General features: G+C 42.2%; 1 protein-coding gene across 7 annotated transcripts in view; it reads right to left on the bottom strand.

The window, feature by feature from the left end:
- The window catches only part of GLT6D1 (glycosyltransferase 6 domain containing 1), a 47,767-nt gene that overhangs the window by 21,803 nt on the left and 7,227 nt on the right, over positions 1-18,737 (bottom strand). For 4 of the 7 annotated variants that reach the window (XM_083721863.1, XM_083721862.1, XM_083721861.1 and 1 more), the window contains exons 2-3: positions 1,928-2,017; positions 712-798 (exon numbers count right to left, since the gene is read on the bottom strand). In XM_083721863.1, coding sequence (XP_083577989.1) covers positions 712-797 — 86 coding nt within the window. In that variant the 5' untranslated portion in view covers position 798; positions 1,928-2,017. Of the gene's footprint in view, positions 1-711; positions 799-1,927; positions 2,128-17,194; positions 17,615-18,737 lie in introns of those variants that run through there. The other 3 variants (XM_083721860.1, XM_083721866.1, XM_083721864.1) reach the window with 3 other exon arrangements.

Here is an 18,737-nt window from a genome sequence, read left to right as displayed (position 1 = left end):
GTTTTTAGATATGTTGTAAGCCACCCAGAGTGGCTGGGAAAACCCAGCCAGATGGGCGGGGTATAAATAATAAAATTATTGTTATTATTGTTATTGTTATTGTTATTAGACAAAAGCATGGCAAGGTCAGGTTGCTGTGGAATAATATTTCAGAAAACTTTTTCTAAAAAAGAAAAAGTAAAAATGGCATGCTTTATACATCTTGCTTTAGTCAAAGAGCTGCAGATAAAATTGTTAAATTGTTAAAAGCTGACCAAGCCTAATTCTTCTCCATCTATAATGAGAAGATGTTGGGTGTCTTTGATCCTAAACCATGGGTAGGCAAACTAAGGCCCGGGGGCCGGATCTGATCCAATTGCCTTCTCAATCCGGCCCATGGATGGTCTGGGAATCAGCGTGTTTTTACATGAATAGAATGTGTCCTTTTATTTAAAATGTATTTCTGGGTTATTTGTGGGGCCTGCCTGGTGTTTTTACATGAGTAGAATGTGTGCTTTTATTTAAAATGCATCTCTGGGCTGTTTGTGGGGTATAGGAATTCGTTCATTTTTTCCCTTCAAAATATAGTCCGGCCCCTCAACAAGGTCTGGGGGACAGTGGACCAGCCCCCTGCTGAAAAGTTTGCTGACCTCTGTCCTAAACACTGGCTTCTTGTAAGAATAGTACATTCTAACTGATTTCCAGGATGCCAGGATCCCTTTTCCTACTTACCTGTCCAGGTAAGCAAAAATTGCCAATGATAATATTGCCAAGAAGGAAATCGATAGCAGAGCTGTCTTCCCTCTGGAGAGTGTCATCCTTATCAGAAAGAAAAAGAGGAGATGTTTGCGAATATCTTCGCTGAGCAGAGTTCAGGGAGAGCCTGGAAATGTTTCTGGCCTGAAATGTGACCCACCCTCACCCCACCCCACCCCCGAGTTGGATATCATTCCAGACAGAAACCCCGGAAGGGTCACAGCACTCGCACGGAGGCTATTCTGTGAGTAGGGATAGAAAGTTCTGCCAATTTCAGTTATCTTGTTATTTTTTTTCCATTTTCCCAGTCTTAAATTCAGTTCTCCACATTTCTGCAGCAACATATATGTATTTTAATGCAAGCTCTACCTTAGCACATGCATTTTTGTGAACATTTTCTGGTTGGAGAACTGCGGCACAAAATTTGCATGAGTACAGATTTGAGATGCTCTGTTTCAGGTTTAGTAATGCTTCAGGAAGTGTGAATATGGTAGCTTCACCTTCAAATGCAAACCCATCTCAGGCAGAGTTTCCCAGGAAGAGAAAGGTGTGACTGTCAAGGTGACCTAAGCCTTTAAGCACCCTCCCTTCTGACTCACAGTGCAGAGCTCTGCATGCTTGCAGAATAAATCCCCACTGATTTCAAACTGCAGTTTATTCCCTAGGAGCATGCAAAATGTTGTGCAGTCTTTAAAAAAAAGTTTGTCACTGGGCAAACCATTTTTGTAGAACTATATCCAGCTCTGCATTCTACAAAATGAAGGAAATAGAAATTTCAGGGAAAACAGTTACTGAAAGATTGGAAAAATAATTAAAATGGGCCAAAAATTGATTTAAACACGCCAGCAGTCTACATATCTGGGTAGACTTGTCTAAACAAAAAGCACTTTTGAGCAGCACTGAAAAGGAGTACAGTGAAGACAACTGCCTGATGTCAATCTGAAGGGAGTTCCAAAGGGTATGTCCTGCCATGCTAAAAGACCAGATCCTTACAAACGCAGAATGGTATTCTGTAGCCAATGTTAACAGTGTCAGCTACATAGATCAAGGCAGTCAAGTGGGAGTATATAGGGTAAGACCATCTTGCATGTAAACTGGTCCCAAAGATTTTAAGGGCTTCATTGAATCTGGCCCAGTAGCAAATCAGCAGCAAATGCAGATCTAAATATGAGGATTTGGGGCAGGCACTTACTTTGGTTTTGTTGTGTGGATTTTATCACCTGAGAGGTCAGCATCAATCTTGTGGTCTTTAGGTGCAAGTAGCAATGCTTAGCTTCTGGTTCTATAAAGAAGGAATAAAATAGAGTTGTTACAAAACCTCTTCTAGGCTCTCACTTCAAGGGAAGCCCCATGGACCAAAGGTCCAGCCCGTACAGATGTTGTTGGATCCAGCTCCCCATAGTGCCAGCCTGCTGCCTAAGTCCCCTCCTTGCCAGGGTTTACATACATACATAAGATTTATTACGGTCAGAGACCAGCTTGAGAAACACAAATGGGACTACAATCCCAATAGCAATACAAACATTTAAAACAATATAGAACAATGGATTTTAAGTTTAAAAGTGTGATAGACATAAGGTAAAAGGCAAAGGTACCCCTGCCCGTACGGGCCAGTCTTGCCAGACTCTAGGGTTGTGTGCTCATCTCACTCTAGAGGCCGGGAGCCAGCGCTGTCCGCAGACACTTCCGGGTCATGTGGCCAGCGTGACGAAGCTGCTCCAGAGAACCAGCACCAGAGCAGCACACGGAAATGCCGTTAACTTTCCCGCTATAAGCGGTACCTATTTATCTACTTGCATTTTTGGATACAAGAAAAAAGAGATATGCTGCTGGTGCAGCTATATATCTCTCAATTTCTACAATTTTGTAGTTGGGGCACCTTAAGCAGTCCTGTTGTCTCTTGGTGTCTATAATTCTTTGCCTAACCATTGCTTTTGCTTGGCCCAAGCCCAAACCTAGAAAGTCTTGAGGGGCAAAATCCAGTTTCTGAAGAGTGTTCAGGACTGCTGTCTGCCAGCCTGACTGGAACTGGTCACCAGGGTTCTTTCCAAGCAATCAGAGACTGTGTCTGCACTACAAGCAGCATCAACGGGGGTTCAAATCCCCACAGGTATGGGGTTGTACCAGGTGTATAGGGGCACTTCAACCTTCCCCCCACCCTGCTGTAGTCCAGAGTACAACTCCCCCCCCCCAAAGCAGGAACATTCTACTAACTGAGACACCAGTTCCCTCTAACTCCTCCACCCACCTCACTGAATGGTTTCTACTGTATTTTTTCGCTCTATAGGACGCACTTTCCCCCCTCCAAAAATGAAGGGGAAATGTGTGTGCGTCCTATGGAGTGAATGCAGGCTCCTTGGCTTCAGCGATAGCAACCTGAAGCCCCCCCCATGCTCCGGAGGCTTCGCGTTGCTTTTGCTGAAGCCCCCGGAGCGCAGGGAACTCCCACTGCGCTCTGGGGGCTTCAGGCAGCTATACTCAAGCCTTCGGAGCACAGCAGGAGTTCCCGCTGTGCTCCAAAGGTTTGCAGATAGCCGCCTGAAGCCTGGAGAGTGAGAGGGTTCGGTGCACACCGATCCCTCTTGCTCTCCAGGCTTCGCTTCGCTGGAGAGGCGCTGCACAGTTTTCCCTCTCTGCGCAGCGCCCCTTCAGTGAAGCGGGAGGAGAAATGGAAGGGGCTCCGTTTCTCCTGCCGCTTCGCTAAAGGGGCGCTGAGCAGAGAGGGGGAGAATTTTTCCCCTCTGTTCTCTCCCTCCTATGGTCCAGTGTGTCCTATAGAGTGAAAAATACGGTATTTATCCCAACTGGTCGTTATAAGAACTCTGTAACCTTAAGAAACTGGAGCCTGAGTTTGCTTTCCTTCCCTCCTCTTTCATGCTGCTTCTTTTAGAATGCAAATCTAAGGACAAAGACCAATCAAACACACATATTCCACAATTTTTCTGTCCCCTCCCACCCTATTCAGGGCGCCAAACGAATTGTCTGAGATCAGTACACTATATGTGGATTGGAAAAGTGTGTTACCTTCTGTGCATGGGTTGGAGAGCCCCCAAAATAAATCAGTTGTCACAGTGTGAAATATCACTTAGAGGACCTGAGAGACCAGGGTTCAAATCCCCACTTGGCTATGACACTCACTGCATGTGACCTTGGGGGCCGGCACTGCCTCTCAGCCTAACCTACTTCACAGGGTTGTTGTGTGGATTAGAATATCAGTGATAAAAATGAATGTACTGCCAAGAATGTTATTTTTATTTCAATCAGCCCCGGTAATAGGCAGTGCTGGATGCTTTGAGCAATGGCAAAAAGACATATCTAGGTTTATCTGGCAGGGGAAGAAACCAAGGATAAAATATAAATTATTAACAGATGCAAAAGAGAGAGGTGGTTTCGCCTTGCAGGATTTGAAACTTTATTATGAAGCATCCTGTATCTGCTGGATCCGGGACTGGATTATGCTGGAAAGTGCAGACATTCTAGATTTAGAAGGTTATGATAATAGATTTGGATGGCATGCATACCTATGGTATGAAAAAACAAAAGTCCATAAAGCATTTCAGAACCATATAATAAGAAAATCAATCTTTAGGGTATGGGGAAAGTATAAAAATTTATTTGAGCAAAAAACACCCTTGTGGCTTTCCCCTTTGGAAGGAATATCTTTGAGAAAAGTGAATATAAGTAGTAACTGGCCAACTTATAGAGAGCTGCTAACCAAACTGGAAAATCAGTTAAAATTAAAAGATTTTGAAGAGATAAAGGAACTAGTAACAGATTGTTTACAGTATTTTCAAGTGAATGATATCTTCAAGATAGATAAAAAGAGAGGTTTTAGTTATGAGATATCAAGATTCCAAAAATAACTCCTAGAAAATAATATCAAAACTCTGTCCAAAAAATATATATCTTGCTCCTAGAATGGTGTACAAAGGATGAACAGGTTAAATCGACTATGATAAACTGGACAAAGGACTTAGGACATAACATACAAATGGCAGATTGGGAGAGGCTAAGGAGAACAGAACTGAAATTCACAGTGTGTTGTACGCTGAAAGAAAATTCTATTAAAATGATCTGACTCCTACTAAGTTATACAAAATGTATAGGACAAGCTGCAATATTTGTTGGAAGTGTAAAAAAAAGGAGGGTACCTTTTATCATATGTGGTGGTCATGTAAGATAACGAAGTCTTTGGGGGAATTGATATACATGCCTAAATATCCTTTCCTCAGCAGTTCTGGAGGAAAGACATAAATCCCTTGCCATGAATGCAGGTGCCCCTGGCACTCTGGAGAGGTCAAATTGGCAGTGCATGTCCTCTTGCCAAGATCTATTCAAAATCTTTATCAAACCCCTCTTATTAAATCTGTCAGGACAATCAGACTGCTAGAGTAGAACAGTCTGTAGAGCATGAGACTCTTAGATCAGACCCTCGTGGTCCCTTCCATCTCTACAATTCTAAGATTTTACTCATTTCAGATCAAAATGCATCTATTGCTTTCAGAGTGGCCAAATTCTGTGCTGTAGCAAGCAAAACTCCCCGGGAACTGACCTCTCTGACCTTTAATCATTTCCCCCTTCGGTGTTTGTGACATGACCGTAGCTTTTATCATGTTGCTGTTTATCTTAGTTTATTTTATGCCACTTTTATTTATTTTATTTTACCACATTGTAAACATTTGTGCCTCATTTTCCCACTCTTTAGCTTTTGACCATAAATCCAATAAATATTTAATTTGATTTGCATGTTCACTTGTTTATATCCAGTGAAAGTTGCCAACCGATGAGAGGGGAGAAATCCTTAGCTTGCTTTTTTGCCTTTAACAGCAGCTTGATCTGTAGAAATTATGCAAATGAAGTTCTTCACAACACTGACTTCTTCCATATGTATGAAGGGCAACCTACTTTTAGAGAGCAGAATGGTGGTTGGCTGAAAAGCTGACAACCCAGTATTAAATTTCACTATTTTTTCCTTTTGTAGAAATTTGGATAATGCCACCAAATATGAAAAGAAAACCAAAGCAAACACAGCATTTCTGTACCCAAATCTCCAATCATCTGAGACTTCAAGGACCTACATCTTTCATTTCCACCCTCTAATGTAGTGTTTCCTAAATGGTGGACCCAAGAGGTCCACGTAACCCACGTAATCCATGGTACATACCCATCAACTGTCCAGGACATCCCATTTTAGGGGGCCATGAGAGCATGGTGCCCCCAACATGAACAAGATCACAGTGCTCCAAAATACAAGTTTTGGAGCACTGTGCTCTTGGACAGGTCATATAAACCATGAGGGAGTGCAACCTGGAAGATGCACAGCCCAGCTTTGCACTGGGACAGACCGGAGGGTATGGTGGCGCAATTCACATAACAAAAACCACCAAAGCGATATTAACATTTTCAAAATTAGGGTCCATGGCTTGGCTTTTTGAAAAACAGGAGGTCCACAACACTTAGCTAATTGGGAACCACTGCTCTAATGGCTCTCACATCGTGCAAATGTCTTAAAATAGTCCCTTGTTTGCAAACTGCTTTGAGTCTTATAAGAAAATCCGTATGCATATAGACAGCAATGGCCATAACGCCATGAAAACAACCCCCTAAATGTCAGCCCAGTGAGAATTTCCAGACCAGGTAATATCAACTTCCACACAATGCTAAGCCAATTGTCACTATTAAAAGCCAAAGCTTGTTGGAATTTCGGCAATGAGAGAAGAGCAACCCCAGTCAAAGTGGAACTGACTGGCTTTGCCAATTTAACCTCTTCCAAGTGCCCGAGTGAAAAGAAACCCAAAGTACCTTCTAATAGAATCAACTAAGATGCCACAAAATAGTGCGGTTTTTATTTATTTATTTTAGTTCTTCTTTTAATTTTTCATGCTGGACTTGAAAGCCACATGCTGGGGAGAATTAAATTTGATTAGGAATACAGGAACATATCAGGCTGCCTTTATGCTGACTCAGAACATTGGTTTACCTTGCTCAGTACTGTCTACACTGATTTGCAGTATCGGCACTCCCAGGGTTTCAGGCAGAAGTCTCCCAGTCCTAGCTGGAGCTGCCAGTGATATAAATTGGAACCTTCCGCATGCACGGCAGATGTTCCAGCACTGAGCTATGACCCCTTAGGATTCTGCCAGGTGCAAAGAGAGCAGGTGTTGTGCTATTGTTAGCATGTTGGACTAGGACCTTGGGCCAGTCACACAATCATAGGATCATAGAAATGTGGAGTTGGAAGAGATCCATATGTACACATCCCTATACCATGTTAATTTCTCTCCATTTCTCATTCCCCTCCCCCAATTTTAAATTCAGTTCTCTATCAGTTTCTGGTTGTTTTGTTTTGTTTCGTCCTCATGAAAATTTCTCAGCATTTTGGCACACATTGCTCATAATATTTGTTTATCTATTTATTTTGGCAATTCAAATGCAGTTTCCAACAAAACAAAACTCTTGAGGGGTTTACAATATATGTTACAAACATACATAAGATTGTAACATATGCCAGAAACTAAACTCTATGCCATTTAAAACAGACAATTTTGCATGCACTTTGACTAACTTTGACACATTTTTGCAAGCAATTTTTTCTAATATCATGCACTTTGACTAATTTGCATATTTTAATGCTCATTTCCTCCTTACTTATTAACACACTTACTTGGTCGCACCATAAAAGCTGGAGGAGAGTGAGTGTCAAAGGAGTACAATATTTCAGTTCATGTGTTCTTTCAGGAAGCGTGAATTTGGTAGGCTGAACTTTCAACTCAAAAGCTACTGAATTTAGTTACTTACTATATCTACCACCTTTCCCTCCAGGTAGCATATATGGTTCTCTTCCATCCCATTTTATCCTCACAACAACCCTGTGAGGTAAGCTAGGCTGAGGGACTGTGACTGGCTCCTGAGGCCAGACCCATAGGTTGAAGTGAGCTTCAAGACTGAGTGGGGGATTCAAATCCTGTTCTCCCATGCCCTATTCCAACACTCTAACCCAGAGTTTTCCAAACTTTTCCTGTTGGTGACACACTTTTTTGACATGATTTATTATAAAATTTATTAGTATTTTCCACACAACAACAACCCAAAAAATATCGAAAAATAACAATACACAAAACACAAAAACCAACATTAAAAAAAATCCACATCTTACAATATAAACACTAAAAACAAACATTGACTTCCACCAATCCCACAGCACCTCCTTTACCTCTCATTGTGTCCTCCTGTCTTCCTGATCATCTCTATCTTAGCATCCAGATATAAATCCTTCTTTTTTATCCTTTCACTTCACAAGGTTATTCCAGACTCAGCCAGATTTCTGCCCTCGAACCTTGGCTTTTAAGGTATTCATTTAGACACTCCCATTCCTTTTTCACTTCACTTTTTGGTTTTTGTCTTATTATATCTGTAAATTTGGCTAATTCTAAATATTCTGAAAGCTTACATAACCACTCTCCCCTAGTGGGTAACTGATTCCCTTTCCAATACTTAGCCACCAGTATTCTTGCTGCAGACGTCGCGTATAAGAAAAAAATAGCTTTGTTTTTTGACATGCATCATTTCGCGACACAGTGATCTTCTTTTACTAGCAAATCAGAAGTTATACTTTCCCCTGGGGAACATCTGTGTGAAACACCTACACACTGCAGCTGAGCTGCACACTGGCTCTCATTTCTCCCCCATCTCTAGCAAGTTAAGATGCAAATTATTCCTCGCCTCCACCGCAACACTTCCCAACATTCAGGCAGGCCAATGGTAAGACTATTAATGTTATTGTTTCAGGGAATGCCTGGGCCCAGATCATCTGCAGGAGCATCGCTGGTCATCCCCCAAGTCGGTGAGGCTCATTTGATAAACATAAGTCCTGTGGGAAGCTCTGCCATTAGAGATTCAACAGGCACCTTCTGCCTCAACTTTTTAAATGGCAGCTGAAAAACTTGAGAATTATCTAGTCTAACCCTCTGCAATGCAGGAATATTTTGCCTAATGTGGGGCTCAATACCACAATGCTGAGATAAAGAGTTTCATGTTCTACTGATTTTTTTTTTAAATTATGAGTAAAGGTAAAGGGACCCCTGACCATTAGGTCCAATCGTGACCGGCTCTGGGTTTGTGGCGCTCATCTCGCTTTATTGGCTGAGGAGCCGGCGTACAGCTTCTGGGTCATGTGGCCAGCATGACTAAGCCACTTCTGGCGAACCAGAGCAGCGCATGTAAACGGCGTTAACCTTCCCGCCGGGGTGGTACCTACTTATCTACTTGCACTTGGACGTGCTTTCGAACTGCTAGGTTGGCAGGAGCAGGGACTGAGCAACGGGAGTTCACCCCATCGCGGGGATTCGAACCACCGACCTTCTGATTGGCAAGTCCTAGGCTCTGTGGTTTAACCCACAGCGCCACCCGTGTCCGTAATTTTATGAGTAGTTGTATATTAATATTTTTTTTTATAAATAACTATCACTACCTCACCCTACTTCTGTACCACCCAATAACTGGAGTTCTCCAAGGTTACAATGACCTTGGGGCGGTTACAATATCTCAGACTAAGCTACCTTGCAGGGTTGCTGTGAGGGTAAACTGGAGAGGGGGAGAAGTTTGCATTCTCCCCTAGAGATGAGATATAAATGTAATAATAAAAGTTGGAGGGCAGGGGGATGACACACACATACACCATAATACAGAAGCAGAACCTCAAACCTAACACGGAATAAAAACAGCAGTGAGAGTCCCGACAAAAGAACCGTGGCAAGAAAAATTGATGGATTATGCGGAACTGGCGAAATTGACATACAAGCTGCGAGACAATGGGCAACTGTGACTTTAAAGAAGAATGGGAACTTTCTACAAAATACTTTAAAAAAACCCCAAAATGAATCGGACACAAATTTATTGATTGTTAACATAATCTACAGATAATTTAAGGGTTTTTATAATTTTACAATATGCAGAGAATAACATGTGTTGAAAAATCAGAGAGAGGAGCTGAGGGAAATCGGCAGGGGGGGAAGGGTTTTTCATGGGGAGGGGAAAAATGGGGGAGGGGAAATGAAGATGATATGTTTTGATAATTTGTTATGTTGAAATTCTTAATAAAAATTATTATTTTTAAAAAGCAAAAACACAGCAGTGAGAGATAGCAGCAAAAATTATGCCTGCGAAAACTTTCTGTTGGAAAAAGACTCCTGCTGCTCCCACCACCACCCTCTGGCAGCTGGCAATAACCTTTCCTGTGGCTGCCCCCAGACTGTGAAATTCTCTCCCATGAGAAGCTAGACTGGCTCCCTCCTTGTTATGCTTCTGCTGCTGGCAGGCTAGTACCACCCTATCCAGCCAGGTATCTGGAAACGAAGATGCAGACGGTGATTGCCACTAGGGCAAAGTGGAGTTTAATTGCTGGTTTTAAATGTAATTTTTAAACTAGTTTTTATTATAACAATGCTGTATACAATGAATGTTGTAGGACTTAGAAGAAAGGTGGTATATAAATATATTGAATAAAGAAAGTACATTCAGCTCATAGTTAAGCTGTGGAACTCAGCGGGCAGGAAGAGTCACCAACCTAGACAGCTTTAAAAGAGGATTAGTCAAATTCATGGAGGAGAAAGGCTTACAGATTTCCTCAGGTTGATCACTGTGAGAACAGAGAACACTGTGAGAACAGTGGGCCACTGGTCTGATCTAGCAGGCTCTTCAAATGAGCTCACGTTCCTCATTAGATAAACTACAAGGGAAAGTTCTGTGATGCTCCTCAGCTGTGCAAATTCTGCTCTGCTTAATCTTTCCATTTTGATGGGCTTATTTGGGTAGCTTCCTGCTTTGCTTCTGCCATGAAACCCAAGGCAGCCTGTGTGTGGTTCCTAGGCAGTCTCCCATCTAGGCCCGGTCCATTCTGCCCACTCACAGGGCAATGAGGCAAGGATCTGAGTTAATGTCTCAAAGCTTAGAGAGAGATGCTTTAAGGATGAGTCAGGCTCATGTGGGCGAAAGTGAGTCTTAAGATAGTGTTGGCCTCTGGCCCACAAAGCAGGGGTATTGTTAAGCCTTAAACTTTTGCACACAAGCCCTGGATTTCCTGCCTCTTCCCCGCTCTTTTAAAAAACTTACCTTAAAAATAAAATGCTTACTTAGGTGCTATACATATTGTGAAGACAAGTCCTCTCCTGATTTAGAGAAGCTGTCCTAGTGTCTGATTTGATCCCAGAATGTCCCGCTATCCCTTAGGATGACACTATTTTCATTGGAGAAACGTTGGAGGGTATGGAGTTATCCGGCCCCCAAACCCTCTGAAGGCAACCCTGTATAGGGAAGTTGGTTTTTTAAAAAATGTTTAATGTTATATTATGTTTTATATATGTTGGAAGCTGCCCAGAGTGGTTGGGACAACCCAGTAAGATGTGTGGGGCTAAAATAGTAAAATTATCACTATGGAATGGGACATCCCTATTTTCATTGGAGAAATGTTGGAGGGTATGCAAAGAGCCTGTGAGATCCCAGCCTCATCTTAATTTTGTTCCGAAAGTTGGATGTTCATTCATTCATATAAATTATTGCCTGCAGATTTTATGCAAGGTTGTGTTATGGGTACACAGATTGCATCCAACCTACACAGAGCAGGCCTGTCCTGTGGCAATTAATGGCCATGATGAGCTCGGGTTCGTTAATTTCCATTGGTCTGCTGTTTGCAGGTCTAATGCTGAATGCAACTCTGTATCCTGAGTAGGGATGATGGAGAGATTCAAATCAATTATCATCTAAAGGCAAAGCCATCTAAAGGCACAGCCTACCTTCAAAATTTGTACTTACCTGAATTTTGCAATGTGCAACTAAACTTTATCGAACTGTGTATATCGGGGGAAATTTGCATAAAAATAAATGTGTTGTTGAAATTAACATACAAGGATGCATTATATTAGGAAATGTTGTTTGCAAAAACATGTATGGTAAGCACAACTGAGCACAAAAATACAGTGGTGCCTCGCAAGACGAAATTAATTCGTTCCGCAAGTTGTGTCGTCTTGCGATTTTTTCATCTTGCGGAGCGCGGATTCGCTGGGTATTAACGGCTTTAAGAAAAAGGAAGCAAACTCGCAAGACGTTTTCGTCTTGCGAAGCAAGCCCATAGGGAAAATCGTCTTGCGAAGCAACGCAAAAAACGAAAAACCCTTTTGTCTTGCGCGTTTTTCGTCTTGCAAGGCATTCGTCTTGCGAGGTACCACTGTATGCTTATCAGGAGAAATTCACCCCAATTTTTTTTTAATGCAAATTGTGGTAGAAATTTAGAGAACTGAATCAGTGTCTGGAAAAATGGGGAACTGAAAATGACATTGACAGGTCCTTCTATCCCTAATCTCGAATCTTTTAAGCATTTAGCAATATCCTGCATTAGGCTTTTAATGGTTCATACACTTAACTTGAATGGAGCTATCAAACTAATTGGTTAGGAGGTAAGTTGGTTTTGTAAATTTATTAGCAGCTAAAGGCTAGTAACAATTGTCTTCTTCCCTCCCTGCTCCCCAATCATCCTTGCAACAAGTCACAGAGGCCAGGTGTAAGCATTGCAATAAGTAAATAGATTCAGGGTTTCCAGGAAAATGTGGGGTTTTTTCAGTGTTTGATGGTTATGTGCCATGTGCATACATGAGAGAGCAGAGGACAGCAACAAATGACTGGGAAGGTGTGTCATTAAGAATGCATTGGTTGTTAAAAGGAAGAGGAAAACATTTGCACTCTTCTGCACGCTGTCCTTGAAGAGCACACAATGGTGCAGAACGTCACTCTGTGCCTTTCAAAGCTCAGCTGGCATGTTTTATCTCGGCACTGGGAAAAGCCAATGGGCACATGGCTGTTTAACTTGAAACTTCGATAAAATATATGGGCACAGGATGTTGGACATAACATTATGATGGCTGACTGGGAACAGTTATGGACCACAGGTATTAAGTTTGCGGCATGCAGTGCCTTAAGAGAGAATATAATGGAAATGATTTACAGGTGGTACATGACTCCAGTCAAGCTTGCAAAAATTTATCACCTGCCCGATAATAAATGTTGGGAATGTAAAGAGACTGAAGGTACCTTTTTTCACCTTTGGTGGACATGCCCAAAGATTAAGACCTTTTGGGAGATGATCTATAATGAAATGAAAAAGGTATTTAAATATACCTTCCAGAAGAAAATAGAGGCCTTTCTCTTGGGCATGGTCGGCCAATTGGTGCTAAAAGAGGATAGAACTTTCTTTATGTATGCCACAACAGCAGCAAGAATACTTATCGCAAAGTATTGGAAAACACAAGATCTACCCACCCGGGAAGAATGGCAGATGAAGGTGATGGACTACATGGAACTGGCTGAGATGACTGGCAGAATCCGAGACCAAGGAGAAGAGTCGGTGGAAGAAGAGTGAAAGAAATTTAAAGTTTATTTACAGAAATATTGTAAAATTAAGGAATGTTAGAAAGATGTTGGAATAAAACTATGTGGTTTTAGCAGAAAAGATATAAAGGATTAAGCAAAAATAAATTGATGAAAGAAGAGAAATTAAATTACAGTATATTAAGATTATGATTAATATAAAAATAAAGCTGGAAAGGATTTGCTGAAATATCTAACTGAACTAGAATACAAAAATGGGAGGTGCGAGGAGGTCAAGGAAGTAAGTGAATGAAAGTAAGCAAAGGGTTTTTATGTACTGTTTTCTTTTATGTATTGTTTTTTATTGTATTGTCTGTTTTCTACTTATATTTCTTCTTTATTTGTTTTTTCTTTTTCTCTGTAACCTTATAAAAAAAATCTTAATAAAAATTTATTTAATAAAAAAAAACTTTGATAAAACATAAAGGATTCTATAATCATATAATTAGGAAACCATTAATGAGGGTTTGGGAGAGACTTAACAGAACAAAAGACACCTTGGTGGCTCTCACCAATTGAAGCCTTGTTGCCCAAGCCACTTGGCAAGAAAGGGGAGTCGCTTACGTACAGTGATTTACTAAAAGATCCAGAAGGAAAATGGAAACTAAAAGAGTACGATGAAACAAAAGACAAATTTTACAGTTGGTTACATTATAGGCAATTACATGAGACGTATAAAGAAGACCATAAGAAAGGATTTAGTTACACCACTTCTAGATTTCAAAAAATAAGTCATAGAAAGGAAAGTGAAATTGCTGAAAGGCACATATAGTATTCTGCTAGAATGGAAAACAAAAGATGAAGAGGTGAAATTGGTCATGATCAAATGGACAAAAGATATAGGACATAACATACAATTTGGAGATTGGGGACAATTGTGGAAAACAGATTTAAAATTTACAGATTGTTCTCTTTTGAAAGAAAACTACACAAAAATGATGTATAGACGGTATATAACACCAGTATAGATAGAACAAAAAGGAATAAAACCAGGTCAAACATATGTTGGAAATGTAAAGAAAAGGAAGGAACCTTTTACCATATGTGGTGGGAATGCAGAGAATTTTTTTTTTAAAGGGGAAATTATATATAATGAGTTGAAGAAAATGTTTAAAATGACATTCGTAAAAAAACCAGAAGCATTTTTGTCAGGGATTGTAGGGCAAGACCTGCCAAGGAAATAAAGAACTTATTTATGTACGCTACAACAGGGGCAAGAGTCTTGATAGCACAAGGATGGAAGAATGAGGAAACCCCGACAAAAGAACAGTGGCAAGAGAAATTGATGAACTATGTAGAACTGGCGAAACTGACATACAAACTGCAAGATAAGGACAATTGTGAATTCAAAGAAGAATGGGAACTTTTTACAAATTATTTAAAAAGACAACAAAATGAACTGGACTCCTTGGCAGGTTTTGAATAAACATACACAAATTTATTGAGGGTTAATATAGTAGACAGATAAGGATGTATACAATTTTACAATATGCAGAGAATAATATGAGTTGAGAGATCAGAGAGAGGAGCTGATTAAAGTCTCGGGGGGGGGGTTGTTGGGGAGGTGGGAGGGGGGAAAAGGGTATGGGGAAATAATGAAGATGATTTGTTTTGATAATTTGTTATGTTGAAATTGTTAATATTTTTTTTAAAAAAATAAACTCTGATAAAATACCACAGGGAGAAACCAGATTGATTCCACGTTTGCTGTTTAAAATATGTGGGTTGGTGGGTGTAGTTAGTATCTTCAGGGGTACTGTTCATTTATTTATTTCATAGAATTTATACACTGCTTGTGGGACGCAGGTGGCGCTGTGGGTTAAAGCCTCAGCGCCTAGGACTTGCCGATCGAAAGGTCGGCGGTTTGAATCCCTGCGGCGGGGTGCGCTCCCGCTGCTCGGTCCCAGCGCCTGCCAACCTAGCAGTTCGAAAGCACCTCCGGGTGCAAGTAGATAAATAGGGACCGCTTACCAGCGGGAAGGTAAACGGCATTTCCGTGTGCAGCTCTGGCTCGCCAGAGCAGCGATGTCACGCTGGCCACGTGACCCGGAAGTGTCTCCGGACAGCGCTGGCCCCTGGCCTCTTGAGTGAGATGGGCGCACAACCCCAGAGTCTGTCAAGACTGGCCCGTACGGGCAGGGGTACCTTTACCTTTACCTTTATACACTGCTTAATCGTAAAAAAAAAGCCCCGAACCCGCAAAGCTGTTTAACAATAAAGCAATAATATTATCAATAAGAAAAATTAACGACAATAATTTAAGACATTCAAAAAGTTAAAATTAACAACAAGCTAAAGCAGCTTAAGACGTGCATCGACTTTCTGAACACTAGGTAGGCTTCCCTAAACAACATGTTTTTAACAGGCACCAAAAATAGCATAGCTAAGTTCCAAAGGGTGGGTGGTTCCACACTGAAATATTGAGTTCTTACAAAGGTGGAACAAATATTATGTGGCACCTGCAATGGTGCCAGTTCTGCAGATCAAAGCGTTTGAGTGGGCCCATATGGTGTAAGGTGATCTCACATGTAAACTAGCCCCAAGTTGTTAAGGGCTTTCTATACCAATACCAATGCCTCTGGATAGCTTTAGATCATGGGTAGGCAAACTAAGGCCCGGGGGCTGGATCCGGCCCAATCGCCTTCTAAATCTGGCCTGTGGACGGTCCTGGAATCAGCATGTTTTTACACAAGTAGAATGTGTCCTTTTATTTCAAATGCATCTCTGGGTTATTTGTGGGGCATAGGAATTCATTCATCCCCCCCCCAAAATATAGTCTGGGCCCCCACAATGTCTGAGAGACAGCGGGCCACCCCCCTGCTGAAAACGTTTGCTGACCCCTGCTTTAGAAAGTGTGTCCCAATGTCTGTGGCTTATTGCGTCTGAATATTTGGCCCCATATCAAGAAAACCCGAAGCACTTTTCTCACAGGGAAGCTGGTGGCTCACATTGGAGAAACGCAAGTTCAGATCCCTAGTTGGTCCACAAATCTCACTGGGGGTAGGGCAGTCCCTAACGCTCAAGTTAGCTTCCCTTGCAGGGTTGCTGTGAAGCTGCAGGGGACTGGCTGAGAGCTCCTTTGGAAGGAAAGTGGGAGGCAGACTGCTGATTCTCAGAGGGCTCTCTGAGCCCCTTTTTCAGAGAGGGTAGTCCAGGGACAAACAGCATACAGTTTTTCTCAAAGGGACCCTTGCTCCCTGAGAATAAAGTTCTGCACCAGGTCTGTGGCTTCACAGGTCTGTGGAGTGCAGAAGCTCACACCTGACATATCAGCTGCCGTTTACCCTTTTCTGTCTGCAATCATGTGCTGATAAGAGCCATTTTGCACCTCTTGGAGGTCATTAGCTGGTGAAAGGAGATGGCTTTTTAAAAGATTATAATAAATAAATGTTAAAAACTGAGAAATGAACATGCACCTCTCAAGCACTACCCATGTATGCTCAGAAGTCATGCTGAGCTCAGTGGTGCGCACCCTCACAAGCAAGCGTGTCTAGGACTGTAGCTGTGTTTATTTGGATGTCGCAAATCCATTTCCCTGGTAAAGAGTTCTGTTAAGTCCCTGTTCTGCGCCACCTTAAATCTACTGGTTTGCCTCACCTAACCCTGTTGTTCCATTTCGCCCTACATCGTTCCTGAGAAAACACACCCATGTCCTCAAATTCACTTCCCCCAGGAACCGCTGCCTTGCCAGAGGCTCACTGTTAACTTACTGCACACCGCTGGGAAACATTCAGACACACTTGAAAACAAAGAGAAGAGAGAAATAGAACCAACTTCTCTTTTGTGCCTGAGAAGCCTGGGTGGGGAGGAATGATGGAAAAGATCAAGCACAGCAAGTTCTGAGAGGAAATACATGTGGATTTCACCCTGAGCAGATGGTCTGTGGGCTAAAAGGCAAAATGACATTTCAGTTTCTTTGGAGCAAAACTGGGAGGAAGCTATTTGCAGGATCACAATCAAATCCAAAACTTTTAAAATAAAATAATTCCCACCACCACCACCACTGATGAACCGAAATCATTTTAGTAGCCGGAGTGTATACATACCGTTTGGCTGGACCTGACTTCTCAGAGTTGGAGAACAGCCTGTGTAGGGATGGGTGTGGAGTTGTAACCTGCCCAGTCTATATTCTGCTGAACTAGGCAGGACTTTCATAAAAGGAAACTGTCCCAGCACTTTCTGTCAAAATTAAGCCCTGTTTTGTTATTTCCAAGAGGGATTGTTCTAGATCTCACATCCTGAGCTATTTTGACAGAAACCCAGGGGATAGGGGAGAGAGAGTGAAGTTTTCGATGTCAAAACATGGGTAGTTGTGGAAGGGCAAGTTGCAGGCAAAGTGCGTCTTATGTTCTCTCTCTCTCTCTCTCTCTCTCTCTCTCTCTCTCTGTGCTGCTGCTTGCCACGTTTCCTTGTTTTGCTTGCAAAAAGCTGGTGAATCACATTCTAATTGGTGCAATTGCAATGGTTGGGGGGGGGGAACATAGTTTGAAGGCGGGGCCTTTTCCTTCCTGACCAAAAGTACTGTTTTGAATAGTGTGGCTTTGGCAATGCTATTTTTGTAGGAAGGAAAAGAAACAGAATGTGCGAGCATTTTGGAAGAGAAATGCAATCCGTTCGGTTTCCCTGTTTTCAAATTGTCCAGCCTTCTGGCCTTTTTCAGATGGGCGAGGCCTGCAGACTCCTAAGCGGAGTCTTGTTCCAGGGGAGGGCTGTGACCAGAGCTCAACCTTCAGGATGGGGGGGGGGGGAATAGCAATAGTGGGTGATTCTTAAGAGGCAGGCAGCCTTTTAAGACCAGGGCCTCTAGAGGCAGCTAGCAATAAAATCATTAAGAACAGAACAAAGAGCAAAGAGCAGGTTCTATCTTAGATCCTCCCAAGTGTCCTTGTTTTCCAGGGACAGTCTCAGATTAACAGAAGTCACCGCAAATTTCTGATTTGATCCTGAAATGTCTTGCTTTTCCTTAGGACGTCCCTATTTTCATCAGATAAATGATGGCGGTTATGATACCTAACGGACTCTGCTCTCATCTGTGACTCCAAGAAGCTGCCAGCATGCAACAGCAGCCACACCCTGGGAAATGGGTTTGACTGGCTGGCTAAGCCAAGTGGGGATTGAACTGTGTGCAACACAGGTGCTGTGCTGGACCTGAGCACAAGAGCAACACTTTCCCCTGCCACTGTGGCTTCCAGAAGCTGCTGTTCAGAAGCATTGCTGCCTCTGACTGTGGAGGCAGAGCATAGATATCCTGTCTAATGTCCATTTATTGACTTATCCTCCTCCATGAACTTATTTCATCCTCTTTTAAAGCCTTGCAAGTTGGTGGACATCACACAACTCCTTTCTGCATGAAGAAGCATTCTTTCCTGTTTGGGTTTGGGAGCTCTAATCTCACCCTTCGGCCCACCTTTTCCCCAACATGGTGCCCTTTAAATAGTTTTGACTACAACTCCCATCAGCCCCAGCCAGGTTGAGGGAAACACCCACCAGGTTGAGGGAAGGCTGCTTTGGCCCTCTGATGTTACAAGAACCCAGCATTGCACTGGAATGGAGAGTTTTAAGCAGAGGCTGAATTGCCGCCTGTC

This window comes from Podarcis gaigeae, assembly GCF_964106915.1.
Source record: "Podarcis gaigeae genome assembly, chromosome: Z".
Classification (NCBI taxonomy): domain Eukaryota; kingdom Metazoa; phylum Chordata; class Lepidosauria; order Squamata; family Lacertidae; genus Podarcis; species Podarcis gaigeae.
Note: the sequence above shows the minus strand (reverse complement) of the source record. Positions and strands in the feature narration are given on the sequence as shown.